Here is an 18,860-nt window from a genome sequence, read left to right on the forward strand (position 1 = left end):
AAGCCACACGCGTCTAGCTTGCCATCCACGTTGCGCAGCACCTCGTCCACGCTGAAGAAACAGGCGTTTCCCTCAAACAAAAATTTCTGTAGATTTATCATTGAGTGGCAAAATCACAGAAAATCTTTTAACTCGCCGTTTGGGAATCGCTAATTTATGCGAAGGTGACGCTGGACCGTTCGTTCACGTCGCATTTTGTCCTACGCTCCCTTATCGATTCTCGGTAGCCAAGGTGCTGCCTCCGAGACAATTCGGTATATAACTGCCGTGTACAGAGTGCATTCAGTCATCCAAGTCCCAGATGCACTTCGCACGCATGTATGTATTTTATCTTTGGTGGGTTTTGAGAAGGCGAAACTCGCTATGATTTGCGTCATTGCTCACAGCGACGCGACCAAGGATGGGATCCACGAAAGAACAACCCCAATTTGTGTGCAAATGGTTTCCGCAAATACCTTGTAGGATGGACAGAGCCAAAAAAAAATAAAAACAAAACGCAAAAACATACGAAAGCCCGGATTCGCTGGTGGTCACCCACCCAACTACTAACAGGCCGGCGAGTGGCTTGAGTACGGCTGAGCGGACGGGAAGCCCTATTTTCCACTCCCTATGTTCGTATGTGCTTATTTACAAAGGGCTGGTTAATTTATAGCAGGACCTCATGCCCTGCTCCATAACTGAATTCCCAACGGCGAAACCAAGGACCTTACTACATGTTTTCACGTTCCTGTGGACAGATGAATGGCCATGATCTGAAAAATTTACATGCCTTAGGGGAAGGTAATAGCAGAGAAATGGTGTCTCCCGTGACAATTATATGTAGGTTAGAACTTCTTGGTTATTATGCTTGGTATCAAGAGTGAGATTTTTCACCCTTTTTGATAAATCCGGGGCAGGAATATATATACCTTCAAGACAGTTGTCATGCGATCGCCTCTGGACAAACCCAAAAATGGATATTATCCTGGTGAACGAAATGTCGTCACAGTAGATTTCGCAAGCAGGAAGGGAAAAGCATTCAGCAAGATTGATACCCGCTCACTGTGAAATTATTATCCTATCCTATATCACATCATAGATGACATATTTCTCTTCCAGGCGTATCGAGACCGACTCTACTTTCAATACTAAAAAGAAATTCTCCCCTCGCTAGACCTCGAACCCTCTGCCTCATCGATTCATAAACATAGAGTTTAGACCGCTGAGCTATCTGGCCTGTTTCAAGCAATTAAAGTTTGGAAATAGTTGGATTCTTAATTCCATGCGGGAATATGTATTACCCGGAAGGTGCAAGCTCGAACCTAGCGGAAGGTGTTTATTGAGCAATAATCTTCATAGTTCTCACCACTTACTATAAGCCGAAATCAATTCTTCGAAATTCGGGTGCGCCATACATACTGCTGCTAACTAAGTAAATGGTTGTAGGGTTGATGTGAGATCATGTAACATCGACATAATGTATTACCAGTGTTGACTTTAGACGAAAGGTTGAAAAGAAAACGGATTTGCATTGGACGGAATGAAGAGATATGGGGGTTGCAATGCTGCCTACGATAATTAAGCATTCTACCACAGTAAGTGTGGCATATTCCAACTGATGCCCGTTTTAGTTTAAATCCATACCGTCATTGCAATGACAACCTCTTTGGTGATATGAAACTTAGATAACTCAGAGCAGGGAAGCAAATTCCGCAAAACGGTAAATCCTGCTAAGTTAAATTCTGTTTCCTATACTATCCATTTTTGACTTTCCATCCCGCTGGATAGGAAACATGGTTTGAAGACCAGATATAAAAGATGCGGCTAATAGCCGCCATAACCCATGTCACCACCCGCCTGGGCACCCTTGGCGTCGCCTGTTTCGGATACGATCAACCCCACAACAATCACCTTCTCTCAACGTCATCTTAATCTCTGCTCCTCTTTCATTCCTCTTCATTCTCTCTGTGGCCTCTTTTTTGCCTGCATACGCCCTGCATTTATTAGCTGGACAAACTTGGAGACGACCACTCCTGTCCTGGGAAGCTGTTCGTTACTGTGTGGCCGCGTTTGCTCTCTCCTGGTGTCCGTCCGGCTCCGATTGCTCTTCATTTTATCGTCATCCGAGCGTGATGACGAAGGGTGATAGTGTTGTAATGGTTGCAATGATAATATTGTATCGTCCATGTCTTATATATTCATGTTCTTAATTATTTCAATCGTCCTGTTTTCTTTGTTTTCTGTCTCTTATCTCTCCTTCTCCATCCACGCCCAAGAGGGATGGTATTGAAATGGATACATGTCTTGCCTAAGGATAGCAGTCAGATATCTAATTTTTCACTGTGAATAACTTGGGCTTTTCTTATCATATAACCTCACTTTCCTAAAATTTGTGAAAAGCTGCAGCTGGTTGTGCAGGCTAGAGTGGAAAAACTTCCCACTCTCCTTTTCTTTGGGGTTTCTGTCGTCGCATGTGCAGGAAACATTTTCCATCGCCTGTTGATAAAAGGTAGCGTGTTCGTTGGTTTCACAGGCTAAGTTCATTTTTGCTGTTTCGAATAGCTCAGCATAGTTGCACGACCCGAAAGCCGCACGATCCTTACAGAAGCGTGAGACGATGGACCTTTGCTGGCGACCATCTCAGAAGATCTCAATCCTCCTCTTGACCCAGTCGCAGGTTCTCCTTTACCCAGGTTAATCCGGTTGAGAGCCCCGTTGATATGGTTGGAAGGCGCTTCTGCAGTTCACTGCTGCTAAACACGTGACCAACGCTCAAACTCGATTCCCGCTCATCAAACTCCCTCGCGTGAATAGCTCAATTGGAGCGTTGCATCCGTCTTCATTTTATGGTACAGCGGATCCCGGAGTACGGGAGATATATTGGTCAAGTTTTGGCGACTTTTTCGGCACTGTTGTGTGAGTTACAGGGTGTTCTTGTTGTATTGTGTGGTATAAAAGGGTGGATAAACACTGTCTACAGGCTAGCAGCCTGGCCTGGTCTAATGGCTAACTCGCGCACACGGTATAAGCCCGGCTTGCAAGTACCTGGTACTTAGCAACGCATACGGCCACACACCACGAGAGCACCATTTAGATGTCTAAGAAAAGGTACCGCTAGCGGGTGATGAAACCAACCCTTCGGGGCAGAGTTTCGTAACAATGAAGCCGCAAGGCTTCATTGTGAGCTTTTACAACCCTCTGGAAAATTGATTTTGTTCTCTCGGCCTTTCTGATTAATTTGATTGTGGTTTGAGCCCGGAATCCCCAAAATACGTGGTGGAAATCTACATGTACTTCTTGTATGGGCACCCTTTGTACTCCGGTACTTTTCTCTGACAAACGGGGGCTGGGTTCGATTCCTATTCACTTCAGTCTACGGACTAACCTAGCGTTTCACTCCACAATCGTCTTTAAGCCCTCGTTCTTGTCATATTATTGAGCGCAACTAAGCAGATTTACCCTGATTTTTTCTTCCACTCAATTCTGGCGGATAGCCCCTGAACAAGCCGAAATATGTTCCCAGCCGGGTTTTCAAACTACGCAATTCCCCTCAGACCTCTCCCATCTGACCTATTTCAATGGATGTCCTTCGCGAGCTGAATGACCGAGGTATCCAGTTCCATAGTCCTTGATGAAATTTTTGTATGGGTGTGCGCTTAAACTACTGTTGCTGTTGCTGCAACCCGTGAATATATTCATTGTGCCGTCGCTGAATCAGCAACGCGCTGAGCCGCGATTGCGACCGTTGCCTTTCTCAGTTATGAGTCTCATTCTTCCACCTCACATTAACAACACGACGTTGATTCTCTTCTTCATGGCATTATTCTCTCTTCTCCTCCATTTCTGCTTTGGCAGGATTGAGCCCTATCGAGCAGCCTACGTTTGGGACTAGCGGCAAGCTTCTAGAACTCTTGTTTATTATCCAGATTCAGTTCGTAGTGTTTCTGCCTTACTTTGAAATACGTCTTTTGGGATAGCTATAGCTAATGTCTGTGTTGAACTCAGGTTTGTTTACTTTTGGACATACTTCATTATCTAGATCCTCCCGATTTGGCTAGGTTTTAACTTAAAACAGGACCGTTGGATCTAAAATCCAATCGGAAGGTTAGGATACCTCGCTCCAACGGTCGCAAGCGAAACTCTCTCCTCCTAACCTCCCATTACAGCAGTTAGACGATTATCTACTTCTAAAATGACGACAAAATAACGTTGCTGGAAAGTCGCCGTCGAAGGCTTAGTTTTCCGTCTTGATCAGGACTATGAACTGTCATCATGGGCCTTTTTGTTAGCTGTAGCTCCAAAAATGCCGCTCCTCTCTGGCCCTTCACTTCACTCCATCGTTCTATATCATACCATGCTAATACTGTAGAATTTGCTATTTTAAGACCTGTACTTTGATATTCGCTCTTACCGACTATTCGCTTGCATTCAGAAAGTGAACCGAATCCGTTTCGAGACCCCGCTACCGTCGGCCGTCTTCTGCTACCATAACAATGAAGATGAATACTTCGTTCAAGCCTAAGGAAAAGTTGAGCTTGTTAGATCGGCTTAAAAAATGCAGATGGCTATCGCTCCAATGCCGCAGGGCATTGGCAGTTGAAAAGCCCCCTCTTTGCCGCAATACAGTTTCTATAGAATATTTAAGCACGCCAGATGTTCGCATCCACATCGTCGAGCTTGCTAGATCTTCTGTTCCAGCACTTGACATCAAAGAGAGTGAAGGCAGGCTAGCAAAACTCAAGCGCCGTGCTCACCTTTTGTTCCGGCGGAAAGATAACAATGCTCGCGCCGCGGTGGGAGATGAAATCAATGCCTTGGGTGGCCATGGTGATTCCCAGACGCCAGCACTTACGGAGAAGTCAAATCGCAGAGCCCACTTCCCGTTTCTCCGCAAATTCTTCAGATCCCAGACAGCAGCCGAGGTCAAGCCGCCAAACACATCCTCATCCATTGACTACGTCCAAAAACCTCTATTACATCAAAGTTCACTTTGCTCTTCTATCGTCCGAAAATTTTCTCCTTCAGCAGCCTCTACAGCTGAGATGGATCTGAGTGACTGGGCCCCCTTGACTACCTTTCCTAAAAGCCGTCCCTCCGGCGCAAAACAAATGGAGACCTGGCAGATTTCGCCTGCACCCACCCGTGTCATATCCCGGCCCTCTGGCAGTGGGCGCAATATTGAACTTGGGCGTGTGCAACTAGCGCCACTGGAGCGGAAATATCGCAAAAACCGGCGTACTGAGTGCCCTGTAACGAACTGGCTGGATGGGTTACCTAACGAACAACCCAGAATCCGTCGGATGGCGAGTGTAGATAATTTACACGAACTGATGACATCCCATTCGTCGTAGCGATACAATATACTGACGGGGAAGGCTTGAGGAAATGGGCGGCGGAATGACGTCATTAATTTCATCAAGTGCACCTTTGAACAAATTTTGGTTTGGGTTTCTGTATTGAATAATTATTAATTGATTAACTAACGAAGATGTTATATTGTACATGAAAAACATGTATCAAAACCACTAATGTCTTTCCCGGGTGTTTGGAATTAATTCAGTCATCTTACCCGATTATGTGTATATACAAATATATCTACCCCTTTCTGTCTTTTACGATGCTTTTGTCCGGCGTGAGCGCGCGTGTACACTTTTTGGAGTTTGCAACTGCACAAGATCTATTCTCAATATAGCAACAAGGTGATTGTCCCAAGGTCCAAGAAAATGTATTTAATGTAAGTAACAGGATCAAGTGTTGGCCGTTTATTCACCAATGACCGGCGATCAACGCGCTTAATTTTGTCGATCGACTACAAGCCACAGCCGCGGGACCCACTCGTCAAACTGTATCAATTTCAACAAATCAAATAGGCAGAAAAAGGTCTATTAAAGCAATAGAAGTTGACGAATCGGGGTGGTAGGATCGTAGGAACTTGGTGCGCAAGTTGGTATCATAGAGGGGGGGAGGGGGGGGGAAATCTCCAGGGAATACGAGCTTTTAGGTATTTGTATAGAAAGTAGAGTACATACCTTCGCTATATTGTTTGAAATTTAGTTCAATAGCCATCCAGGCGATTAAAACTGTCGCGTTCTAGAAAATCTCAAAGAAACACAGTTTTCTCCATTGTCTCTCGTTTCGGGTTGGTGGCCAACACCTCCAAAAACGGAACAACATGTTTTCTTTCTTCGGATACTGTTGTTTTAGATGGGAGGGTAAATAGGAGAAATTAGGGGTGTGTTCAAAGCGGATGGCAAGAAAATCATATTGAAATGAAACACATTGCAAGGAGGGGGTGTAGGAAATGAATCTCATCAGGCCGGTTATGACTGGAAGTAAAACGTTACACAATAATTTATGTGTAAACAGCTTTCATAGTTTCATCGCGATATATCATTCTGTTGTTTCTTTCAACTCCAGTAAAGCATAGAAGACATCTAGCAGTAGAGCTTCAATTAACATAGAAACATTTTAACTCGGGCGGTGACACCCGTTTCAAATAATCAAGGGAAGTGTTTTAGCCACTTGAATATCACCAGAGCAATGGATAATGTGGCTAAATCTATTCCTCCACAATCCCTACAAGAGCAAGTGGCAAAAAGGAAAATGTCGAGATAAAGAATTATACATGATTCTAGCAAGACGCCAGCTGATTTTTAAAACCAGCTTTCTAAGACAATGTTTCGGGCTCTTTGGCGGTTTTTGGCTTCATAGATTTGGAAGATGAGGGCTGACCGGTTTTGAAATAGAGGTAATATGGGGCTAAGTCTTTGATAAATAAGAATGGGAGTGGAAATGCATATTGAGACGCTATAACACGTTTCCAAGGTGTTATAAATGGTGATTTGAAAATGTGGAAGTGCCGATGCTTATGGTGGGCCAAAAGAAATGAAGGAAAGGCGAAGGCAGCATAACTGTTGAGTTATATGAACTCACAGATTTAACCAGCTTTGAAGTTTCACATTCGGTGCTGGATTTCCCATACTATCATGGAAGCAGGGACTCCTCATCAAAAAAATGGTGGTGGACGTAGTACTGTACATATGTGGAAAGGTATAAGGCACAAGCAGGTCATGGGGATCCGACGAGACACGAGAAAACACAAATGTCCAAAAAATGGTAGGACACGAGGACGATGGATGGATAAGGTATTTAGGAAGGAAGAGCCCCGCAGGTATCAGTGCTACTATTGAACTAGAATTTAAATCATCCATGACTCCAAAGCTCTTGCAAAGCCCAAAAGGTAGTCTAGAAAGAAATATAAAATAATTGAGCGCTGAAGGACAGAGATAAGTATCGATGCATATAGATGGGGAAGAATAAAGTAGATGAGTTCACCCCAAGCAAGGTGTTTAATCTCCAAATAAAATTAAGCAATGTGAAAAGATGGGCTGGCCATCATCCCAAGGGTTGACAAAATACGCATTGAAAGATATGAATGGTGAATAAGAGAAATAATATATAACACATTGAAATATAGGAGGTAGTTTAGTTACCGGCCAATGCCCTGATTTCGCTCTGGAATTGTCGACCGAGCCCATTTCATGACTCATCCGAGTCCGGGTCTCCATTTTTCTCAACTGGCGGGGACAGTTGGTCTACCTCTTGAGTTGGAGGAGATGGTGGTGACTCGGGCTTGGGGGGTGAAGCGATTGACTTCGCCTGGACAATCCCGAGAAGGTAGTCTCCTAGGTTGCCTGATCCGTCTATTTTATCCATTTTCGTTTTGAAATACTGAACGTCGGAGATCATTCTGGATAATTCTGAATGTTAGCTTTACGGGGCTACAAGGCTTTAAAAAAAGAAGATTAAGCAAAGGAAAGGACAGAAAAATGTTCTACCAACTAACCGTTCTTTACCACTCTCCGTTTTCAGTGCAGCTGCTTGGAACGCCTTCGTCCATTGTTCTCTATAGCTGGCGAAGACGGGATCCATGATCATCATCACTGTTGATTCTGGTAGATGCTTAGCCAGGACTCGATGGAGCGTACCGGTCTCCTTCGTCAAAGTCTCCATGTACGGACTGACGGCAGAGGTGTCCTGCATTTGATCCCAGTCAATCTTTTTCATAGAATTGGCGTGGATAGAAGCGCGGGAGCTCATGATATCGACTAGCTTTTCATGGATACCAGATTGGTGTTCTTGGTAAAGTCGTTTGACTTTATCAAATTCAGCCATCAGCGTCGCGGAGGTGTGGTGCCGGCGGATGAATTCACGAATGTAGGGGATAAGTGCGGTGATAAAGCTCAGTGCCTGAGAAGCGAGAGCAAGATGTTTCGTTGTTATATTTTTCAAGCCGGCACTTCTCGTGGCACCAGCACCGAGGATTAGCTGGGAAGAGCGGGAATTAAATAGCTTGAGGCATTCGAGGAAATTAAGTGCTATGTCGTGCACCATACTTGGAATTCCCGTCATCAAATGCTCAAATTCATCAATTATTTTTAAAATCAGAAGCGCAGACCGCGGTAGAATATACTTCTGATCATCCACCACTGCACCTCGTACTTTATCTTTCCCTGTGCTAGATACCCCGTTGCCATTCACCTCAGAGCTCCCCTGCACCGTAGTCGATTCCTGGCTGCCATCTTCGGACTCCCAAATCCTCGAAGTTGAAACCCAAAGCTCTATATCTTGAGTACTCGCCCTGAGTATTCGAGACAGCAGGGCATTCTCTTCGTCACCAAAATCTTTAGCGTCCCACCTATCTGAATCCATTACTTGCACGATTTTATGTTTGCTGCTATCGCCAAAGTTGGATATAAATTCCTTTATCTGGGTATCAACCACGTTTTTCAAAGCCGCGCCACTTCGACCAGAAATTGCTTCACACTCGTCGGCAAAAAGCTTGTTCAAGCTAAAATATTTCAAAAACTGCTCCAGTGAGCCGTGAGCTATCTGCTCTGAGCGAACTTTTAAAATTTTAACTATTTGCGACTGAACAATATCGACCGCCTGACCGAGAAGGCTCGACATGTCAAAAACCTCCAATATCTCTTCCTGTGCTATAACAGGCGTGGTCCTGGAACGGCTAATTGCGTCTAGCGAACTCAGACTTGGACTTCGGCCGGGAGATCTTATCCCGCCAGTACTAGGAGGACTACTGAGTCCACTGGTAATATCCAGTAATACTTTAACTTGCACACTCAACCTCCGGAGGGATTCGCTAACGCTGGTGTATATTTTTGTTAACATTAGGAATGCGTCGTCCGGATCGAGTGCCCGGAGATTACGCGCTAGTATCGATGACTTCTCTTGCTGATTTAGCCGGCGTCCTCCATGAGTCGATGAAGACATTATTGATTCATTATCATCATCGCTTGAACTGGGCAGATGCCGGCGGATCGCATTTTTCATTTCGCGGAGAACAGCACTTTTGAACGAGGTTGCAGCAGGCGTGGTGTATTTAGCTCGACCTAGACCGGCCAGTTCTGTTCTTAACCCTGACCTGAATTCACTACCCACAGTCATATACGTTGGCAGACCAGATACGACTCTTCGATGGCCCCTCCGTGAGCGTTGGGACGCGTCTCCTAGTCGTAGTAATGTGAGGTCAGGAGGAATACTCTCGACATGTCGTCTTAGGTCCCCTATCAAGCAATCCAAGAACTGTCGTTCATACCCGAGCCCAATCCGATGTCTCAGTTGGCTCAAATCGTGTGATGCCCCTTCCAAAGCTTTGATCCCACGAAGATCTATGAGAGTCTCCGGTAGTTGAGACTCGTTCAAGCGATCGTCACGACTTATGAGTACCTGCTCACCCGCCGTAAGTCTTTCAACATTATCCAGTTCATCTAGCGCGTTTTCAATATCGCCATTTTCTACCATTTGCTCACATCGCGACACGCATGTGATAACTTCCTTGAGTTGGCAAACGGCGTCGGCCAATTTTCTCACGTTCTCTCGCCTACGGCGTAGGCTAACGACTTTTAGGCCTCCCAAGGCCATATCGTTGTCCAGCTTTGCTAAGTCTTTTCGCAGGGCTTGAATTTTTTGAACAGAATCGGTTGCTTCTCTGTGGAGCTCTTGCAGCGAGCCGAGGGCAGCGAAGAAAGAAGTAGAGGCAGTTGAAATGGAGGAAATAAGGTGGATTTCCACGGTATCGAGATACCATGATAATTTCTCTTGCAAGATCGCATTTGTCGCCAGTGCCTTTCTACTAGAAGATGGGCGTGAGTCGAAGGCGCCATTAGGAGCTTTCTCATCAGAAGGCTTTGGAAGGGATCGGACAACCTCTGATCGCTCAGAAACGATATCAAATGTCCGGGGGTTTTCAAGGTGGAAATCCTCATCAAAGTAAACGCTTGGAATAGTGGACAATGGTGCAGTAGCCGGACCTCGGGCCCGCTGGCCTGAAGACCTTCTTCGCGGGGTGGAATATTCCGACACCGGAGTGAGAGATGATTGCTGGCCAGATAGTCTCCTTTCCAATTGACCACTCAACAGCGTATCGACATCTCCAGATAAAGAGGAAGTGCTGCTCGTTCTAAATAGGTGCGGGTCTCTTTCATCGCCATGCTCCTTTGAACGGCGTAAGGTGTCATATAACGATCCAACCTGGGAGAGGTATGGTTGAAATGCCTTGGGATCGACGTGAGGAATGTTGGTTAAAGTAACGGGTGGGATATCTCGAGTGGTCGGCGGTTTGTACCCGCTTGACAGAGCGGAGGCCTGTGGTAGCAGACCAGTGCGAACTATAGGTTGTTGTAGAAGGGTAGAAATGGCTAAATAAAGAAATCAAGATAGAAAATCAGCATTTCTTTCGAAGCTACTTTACACACAAGACCCAAGAGCATGACTAACGAACCATTGTGTCCAGCTTCCGTTATTGACCCATGATGAAGTGAAGAGTCCAAAGCTCCTCCTACGCCCCCGTTAATCGAACTAGCGGTCGAGCTTCGCCTGGAATCATAACGCGGTCGATGAGGGAAACGTCCGCTAGGATCATACTGACTGGACGTATGTTTCGTAGGCGAGGAAACTGAGGCGATAGTGGCCAAGCTTTCCACCGACTTAGGCCGGTCGGAAGAGATCATATCGAAGTAAACACCACAGCTGGTGGTGACGAACGGTCGTGACAGAAGATCATCATATAACTAAATCCGGGGTGAGACTCGACCTAGAAGGAAAAGCAGAAAGAACGCGACAACAAAATGAAACCATCAATCCAGTGACTTTGCGCCAGGGGTATATCGTCATCCACCTTGAAACCCAGCTGTCAGGCCCGCGGATATTGCTCCTTGATACCGGGTGATCTTGAAGGATAGTTGTTCTGCTGGTGGCTTGGTCGATATTGCCCAATCAGACGGCAGTCGGCAGAACCCCGAATCCTTCTCACCGCTTTCGGCCCGGAGGCAGATTTATCCGTCGTGAACACGCCAAGAAACCACTTTACACGTGGGAGAGGTTCAACGCGTCGCGTTCCTCACCTGAGGAAGAGAGATTTCTCATTGCCAATTGGCAGCAGACAACTTCTTCAGACTCATACCTCCATCCGTTACAAAACCCCGAGACCCAGTGCTAGGTTGTTATCACCATGGATAGGAGAACACCATACTCGTTGAGCGTGCTCCAACCGCAAACGGATGGGCTGGGGGAACCACGCACAAGAATCCAGGCACAGTTACGGGAGTTCATCTTGGCCTTCCAGCTGGATAATACATTCATTTACAGGTAAACTCTGAGTTTCTGTCAGCTATGTAAAGTATAGGGCATTTTCGTTGCTGCGATGTACGTCAATTAATCCGAGAATTTTATAGAGACCAAATTCGACAGAATGTGTTGATCAAAAAGTACTATTGCGATGTTGATATCGCTCACCTCATCGCATACAACGAAGAACTAGCCCACAGGCTGACCACAGACCCGGCAGACACAATCCCACTTGTAAGTACCGTACCTATTTGTTGATGGATGGCGACTTATTTCCTTTTTCATTACAATTTTCGCAGTTTGAAGCCGCTCTCAAACAATGTACTCAAAGAATCGTGTACCCATCCGAACGAGATATCGAACTCCCTGAACACCAACTCCTGCTCCACTCGAGTGTATCGCATATCACTATTCGAGAGCTGAATGCCACCAATATATCTCATTTGGTCCGGATCCCAGGTATTGTTATAGGAGCGTCTACAATATCATCTAAAGCTACTCGTCTACACATAACCTGTAAGAACTGCGGGGAACGTGAAAATATCATTATCGACGGCGGATTCTCAGGTATCACTCTCCCAAGGCAATGCAAGCGCCCTAGAGAAAAGGACCAGGACCCATGCCCTCTCGATCCGTACGTGATAGAGCACGAAAAATCCCAGTTCGTTGATCAGCAGGTGCTCAAGCTGCAGGAAGCGCCTGACCAAGTGCCTGTCGGAGAACTTCCTCGACATATCCTCATATCTGCAGATAGATATCTTGCCAATCGTGTCGTCCCTGGTTCAAGGTGTACTGTTATGGGGGTGTTTTCAATTTATCAAGCCAAGGGCAGCAAAAACGCAACTAAAAGCGCCGTCGCTATTCGAAACCCATATCTTCGTGCGGTTGGGATAAGTACTGATGTAGACCACACTGCCAAAGGCAATTCTGTCTTCTCAGATGAAGAGGAGCAGGAATTCTTGGAAATGAGCAGACGTCCAGATCTCTACCAGGTCTTCGCTGATTGCATCGCTCCTTCAATTTATGGAAATCAAGATATTAAAAAGGCGATAGCTTGTCTCCTCATGGGTGGATCGAAGAAAATCCTCCCTGACGGCATGAAGCTTCGAGGAGATATCAATGTGCTGTTACTAGGTGATCCTGGTACCGCTAAGTCCCAATTGTTGAAATTCGTGGAAAAGGTGTCTCCAATTGCCATCTACACTTCTGGCAAAGGCTCGTCAGCTGCTGGTCTTACTGCCTCCGTCCAGCGGGACACCACGACCCGTGAATTCTATCTCGAGGGCGGTGCAATGGTACTTGCAGATGGTGGCGTTGTCTGTATCGATGAATTTGACAAGATGAGAGACGAAGATCGAGTCGCCATCCACGAAGCTATGGAACAGCAGACCATTTCCATTGCAAAAGCTGGTATTACCACCATACTCAATTCTAGAACGTCCGTTCTCGCAGCTGCAAATCCAATCTTCGGACGATATGATGATTTGAAAACGCCGGGCGAAAATATCGATTTTCAAACTACCATCCTGTCCCGATTTGATATGATATTTATTGTCAGAGACGAGCATGAAAAAGGCCGTGATGAAAGAGTTGCCAGACATGTTATGGGCATACACATGGGTGGGAGAGGAGTAGAAGAACAGGTTGAAGCGGAGATCCCAGTTGAAAAAATGAAGAGATACATTAGCTACTGTAAATCGTAAGTCATAGACTAACAGCCAACCAGTCATTAATACCCAAGCAAGTCCCCAATATTAACAAACTGCTTCAGACGCTGCGCTCCACGACTCTCCCCAGAAGCCGCAGAAAAGCTTTCCTCGCACTTCGTCTCGATCCGCAAGCAAGTACACAAAGCTGAACTAGATGCCAACGCCCGCTCCTCAATTCCCATCACAGTCCGCCAGCTCGAAGCCATCATTCGCATCAGCGAATCCCTCGCAAAACTTACCCTCTCCCCCATCGCGACGGAAGAGCATGTCGATGAGGCCATCCGACTCTTCCTCGCCTCTACCATGGATGCTGTCACGCACGGTGAAGGCCAAGGTAGCAAAGAGCTACTGGCAGAGGTTGGCAAAGTTGAAGACGAGCTGAAACGGCGGCTACCGATTGGATGGAGTACGAGCTTGGCTACGCTGCGGAGGGAATTTGTGGATGGACGAAATTACAGCGAGCAGGCATTGAATCGGGCCTTGCTTATTCTCCAACGACGGGAAACGATACAATTTTGATCTGGCGGTTCCCCGATTTATTGAAATGGACCCTGATTTTTTTTTTGTTTTTATTTATTTTTGTTTCTTTCTTTCTTTATTTTTATTTTTTATTCCCCCCCCCCCCCCCCCCCCCCCCCATACGTTTTGCTTACCCCTGGCTGGATATGTTACATCACATTTGTTGCACTGATTAAGAAAACGAGTCAAGAAGGCGGCATCGGGATTTTTCGGCAAGTTACAGATGGTCAACGGCTATGCAGATGGTGTTTATGAGGAGTTCTACTTTTCTACTTTTCTTGTTTCACAACCCACATATGACAACATAAATAATATCACGACACACGATGCTAAAATATAACAGTACAATAAATATTTCATCAGATCAAATCTTATGACGCGGGTTATCAGGTTTCCTATGACTATTCATTTTCCCAGAAGCTGCCTGGAAGGATGTATATTTTCAGAGGTTGGCTGCTTGCTGCTGTTCTCCCACCCTCCTCGGTTTCTTCTCCCATATAAACAATGATGCTAAAACCGACACGCCTGAAAACGCAGTTAAGAATATATTTTGCTTATTATACCCCTCCCCAAACGCCTGTCGCACGGCGATCCGTTGAGCGGGTGTTAAATCGTCAATTGCAGAGAGGGAGTCTGAGATGGCTCGAAGTTGAGAGGGGCTGATCACGGAGGCCATCTTTGGTCTGAGACAGTTGTTGAGGATTGTCGAGCTACATTGTCAAAAAGGCGGATCAATGGTGGTTCATATAAAGGCAAGCAGAATACCAGGGACAATCAGTCACCATACCATATTGCTAGTGATATCGTGCCCGCTAAAACACGTACTTGTGTGAGAGCCCCCATTGCTACTCCTATTGGTTTAAACCTCATTAGCTTTTCTAATATTCGTAACATGAGCGCCTAATTCACAGTACCTAAATAAGGCTCCTTTATTACCAGCGGCGCAAGTGTTAGTATGGTAGTCAAACTCAACCCAAACCCAAGTCCCATAAGTGCTTCGTAACCGTACTGCTGCGGCGAGACCTCAAATGAATGGGTTGGCAGCGTGCATGTTAATCCCACTCCGATGAATTGCAAAATGGATCCTAGAAGTATCAAATAAAAAGGAGGGATTTTGAGGTTAGAGGTGAGCATGCCGGAAACGGATGTGGCAAGTGGAGATGTGAGTAGCAAGGGGAGTAAGGCCAGTCCTGCCTTCACCGAGGAAAGTCCACTAACAACTTGGGCACGTTGGGGGATATTGACGACGATTGCAACAAATGGGAAGCCGGTAAAGAAAGCAGTGCTTGATTCTCGCACATATCAATATTGGACATATCATACTTAAGAAGTGACTGTTGAGGGAGGACGAGTTAGATGAATGGGGAACGAATTTAACTCACGCCATCATAGCTGCCAACAACCTATTCTTGAGAAGTCGAAGTGGGAAAACAGGCTCCTGTAATGAAGTCGATTTTTCAAGAAACAATTCCCAGAAAACAAACAGAATACCAGCGATACCTCCAACGCAGAAAGTAGATATAGTAACAGCGTCACTCCAGGAATAGCGAGTGCCAGCCTCCTCCAAGGCGAAAACGAGAAGAATAGAAGATGCGAGGAGTAGAAACACCCCAACAACGTCTACTCTTCTGAGTGCCGCTCCGGAGATCTTGGCCCGCAAATGATTTGTGAACTTCACGTCCGGTCGAGATGAAATCGATGATGGCAAAATTAAGGCCACAATCCCAATGCAAACGCATCCCGCCGGTGCGCTATATGCGAAAAGCTGGTAAATATATCCACTTCAGCAGTTACAATGGACAGAGTGCTCGCACATACTTCAATAGAAATATCCACCTCCATGCGGAGTTGTTGCTGATTGCTCCCCCAAGGATGGGACCGAGCACACTCGCGATAGCAAAAACTGAGGCTATTATCGCAAGATATTTCCCAAATTTCTCCGGGGGAACTAAGGTCGGCGCTATCACCATAATCATGGAATATATTCCAGATGCCCCCATGCCTTGAAAGGCACGGAAAATAATGCTGTTCACACTCGGTTAGCGTCGTGAGAAGCTTGTGTCACGGCACTTTAGGCTTACAGTTCCACAACGTCATTTGTAGCACCGCAAAGGATCGAGAAGATAGTGAATAAAGACAAGGCCAGTAGGAACATAGACTTCCTGCCGAATACATCTCCCAACTTGGCGTATATCACGAGGAATCCTCCACCATCGTGTAAGTGCAAGGATTAATCAAAGGTAGAATGTAATAAGAAAAGTGCACAACGTTACCAGTATAGGTCAAAAGATAAGACGTAACAATCCAATCTCGCTTTCCAAACCCATCAAGAGCATTGGTGATAGAGACCAGTGAAGTACTGACGATTGTAGTCTCCAGCGTGGAAAGGAACAGGCTCAGCCAGATGCTATATCTCGAGTGATTAATTTGTTTCCCAACGCTGGCCAAACTGTTTCTTCCCATCAGCGCAACTCACCCAGTAGTCAAGAGATACATTCGCCAGCCGCGAATGTATGGAAAATTTCCCTCATTCTCTGCATTTGGTTCTGTATTTCCGTCATTGTCATGGTCAATTTTATCTTTGACTTGAGATATTTCGTGATCCGGGTTTCTTGCATCGGGGTGTATCCTTTCAGGCTCCGAAGCCGCCATTCGGATAATATGATTTCTTGTACGCACCAGCAGGAATGGGAGGAAGACCTGGAGGAGTTCCAGGTTGCTGTCGTCGAGGCATTTTGATTTTTTGCCAGCCAATCTTCCGATTCCTGGGCGGACAATCGCGTTTAAAGAACCTCCAAGATGGCTGCTGCCTAAATGGTGGTTCGCTTGTCACGTGACCGTTTTTGCAAACCATACCTGGCGAGAAGGTCGAACATTTGCGAAGCCTGAACTTCCTCTCAACTCCAATTCTCAAGAATGTCGAATCAACGACATAACGCGCCAATCTTCTTACATGCAAATTTCGATGTAACTGCACTTCTTCACCTTGCCCAGCGATTACGAAACGTACCTTGCACTTGTGACCTGTCTCAGAGACCAAGAAGCGGTAGCCTAAATTGGGTTATTTTTCTCACCTTCGATGATGGTGTCGAATGGGTATTCCGCTCCCCTCGGACATGTTACGGTTTAGATGAGGAGACTGCTGGAGTTGTGCTTGCGAGCGAAGCAGCCACAATCAAATACATTCGAGAGAACAGTTCCATTCCTGTTCCAGAGGTGTTCTACTACAGGTACGTCACCACTTGCTCCTTTCAACTTCGCTTACTGAATGGAACAAAGCCCTACCAGATTAAATGAAATCGGAGTGCCATTCATATTAATGAGCAAAGCCAAAGGCTCTCCCCTTAGCACTCGCAGTTGGCACCCGCAACCTTACCAAATCCCAAAGACCGCTCCGCGCCAGTGTCTTAAACAACAGGAAAAGAAGAAGGTTATGAGACAACTCGGGGAAATGATATCACGACTGTCATGCCTTCGGTTTGATACGATGGGCTCGTTGTTTGAAGATGCGGGTTGTTTCAGTGTGAAGACATGCCTTTCGCCTGGACTGCTCTTGCAAGACAGACACGCATTACAAGGTTTCTTCCGGGGACCATTCTGCAGTGAGAAGGACTACTATAAGTCACTTCTATCCGCATTTTTCCAGCATATACAGTTTCTCACGTTAGAACATCACACCTTCTTCGCTCCCGTTCCTGTGCCTTCGGAATACAATTCTTATGACAGTTATCTATCTGCGACTGATAAATGGAACGATTACGTCACACTTGGCTCGAAAATTGATAGCAGCAAGAACAGATTGGACTATTTTATCACTGGCCGGTTTCTCGAGGGTATGATACCATCCTTAATAACCAAATCCGACGCGATCATGGACAGTTTCGAAGTTGGATATCCTCTCCACCATCCTGATCTTAGTGCTAGCAACATCTTTGTTGACGATGATTACAACATCACTTGTATTATCGACTGGGCTTTCTCATCGTCTGTGCCGATTGCCATGCTTCTTGCGACACCAGGCTTGCCTCATCCCAGGGATGAGATAGAGCCAGCACTTGACTTAGCATTCCGAGCCAGTGTCGCAAAATGTTTTATGAGAGAAAAAAATGTGACGCTGCATCAGCCAGTTTGGGAGATGACTAGAAAGGTGCGGCTTTTTACACGATTGACCCACTTGGATGCCTTACAGGACTATAACCTTTTTGCAGAGCTTTACACTTTAGTGTATAAACAGCAAATGTCGGACATACCCACCATGTTTAAGGAACAGTATGGCGAGCCAGCGGTTCGGGATATGAAAAAGATTCTCGTGGCCGACGATCAATCATCAAGTGATATTGAACGGAATGAGAAGGCATACTTTTCCAACGTGGAACCCAAGCGACATACATTGGCAAAAAAGCTTACTCTCGTTTCGGTAATGAGCAGAGGGTTTGTAGCGGATAGGAAACTGTGGCACTGGATTGAGGACGCGGAGATATTGTGAATAAATAGTGACCAAAATATTACAATAGAGGCGTCACTGCTCCTCTTATGTGATTGAGCATTCTCTTCCTTATAAAGGATGGAATCGCAATTGTTGTATATTTATATTGGACGGGTTTTTTCCAACGGGAACGCCTGAGTAATTTGTTCGCTTCCTGCAGCTAGCTTTCACATATTTATTCCGGCTCCAGATACCGTCTATTATTTAAAAACTAGTGAGGCTCATCATCTCCCAGTGATAATTTTTTCTAACCATCGCACAGCCGACGACGATGAATGGAGCAGAGGAACAATAAGTAATGATACGCAAAGCACCAGTCTTCACACGGTAATGACCAAGCCCACTAAATGGGCATAAAGAATCAAGCTTATCCTTCCAGGTGATCGACGATACCACGGGAGACACCTACTACGTTTACGTGCAGTATATTCGTAAAAGAGCTTCGTGGGATTGAAGTGAGATGAGCTTCAGCTTTTACCGATGCGGAGATGAAAATACTCTAGACGAGACATCTCATCAGG

The 18,860-nt window shown here is 45.8% G+C and overlaps 5 protein-coding genes across 5 annotated transcripts; 3 read left to right on the top strand and 2 right to left on the bottom strand.

The window, feature by feature from the left end:
• Positions 1-4,478: 4,478 nt before the first annotated feature.
• On the top strand, positions 4,479-5,330 carry HCBG_06387 (uncharacterized protein; the record flags this gene model as incomplete). The annotated part of the gene is made up of 1 exon (XM_045433436.1): positions 4,479-5,330. The coding sequence occupies one exon, from the start codon at positions 4,479-4,481 to the stop codon at positions 5,328-5,330; it is 852 nt and encodes a 283-aa protein (XP_045285749.1).
• A 2,188-nt stretch (positions 5,331-7,518) lies between these two features.
• On the bottom strand, positions 7,519-11,009 carry HCBG_06388 (vacuolar sorting-associated protein; the record flags this gene model as incomplete). The annotated part of the gene is made up of 3 exons (XM_045433437.1): positions 7,519-7,729; positions 7,826-10,697; positions 10,928-11,009. The coding sequence occupies 3 exons, from the start codon at positions 11,007-11,009 to the stop codon at positions 7,519-7,521; spliced, it is 3,165 nt and encodes a 1,054-aa protein (XP_045285750.1).
• A 500-nt stretch (positions 11,010-11,509) lies between these two features.
• Positions 11,510-13,853, top strand: HCBG_06389 (DNA replication licensing factor mcm5; the record flags this gene model as incomplete). Its single annotated transcript, XM_045433438.1, has 4 exons — positions 11,510-11,646; positions 11,733-11,859; positions 11,925-13,324; positions 13,397-13,853. 4 exons carry the CDS (start codon positions 11,510-11,512, stop codon positions 13,851-13,853), a joined length of 2,121 nt encoding a protein of 706 aa, XP_045285751.1.
• A 442-nt stretch (positions 13,854-14,295) lies between these two features.
• On the bottom strand, positions 14,296-16,505 carry HCBG_06390 (drug resistance transporter EmrB/QacA subfamily; the record flags this gene model as incomplete). The annotated part of the gene is made up of 8 exons (XM_045433439.1): positions 14,296-14,563; positions 14,641-14,704; positions 14,768-15,138; positions 15,236-15,604; positions 15,672-15,878; positions 15,935-16,058; positions 16,127-16,260; positions 16,330-16,505. The coding sequence occupies 8 exons, from the start codon at positions 16,503-16,505 to the stop codon at positions 14,296-14,298; spliced, it is 1,713 nt and encodes a 570-aa protein (XP_045285752.1).
• A 264-nt stretch (positions 16,506-16,769) lies between these two features.
• On the top strand, positions 16,770-18,339 carry HCBG_06391 (uncharacterized protein; the record flags this gene model as incomplete). The annotated part of the gene is made up of 2 exons (XM_045433440.1): positions 16,770-17,083; positions 17,133-18,339. The coding sequence occupies 2 exons, from the start codon at positions 16,770-16,772 to the stop codon at positions 18,337-18,339; spliced, it is 1,521 nt and encodes a 506-aa protein (XP_045285753.1).
• Positions 18,340-18,860: the final 521 nt, after the last annotated feature.

This window comes from Histoplasma capsulatum (assembly GCF_000150115.1).
Source record: "Histoplasma capsulatum G186AR genomic scaffold supercont2.9, whole genome shotgun sequence".
Taxonomy (NCBI): Eukaryota; Fungi; Ascomycota; class Eurotiomycetes; order Onygenales; family Ajellomycetaceae; genus Histoplasma; species Histoplasma capsulatum.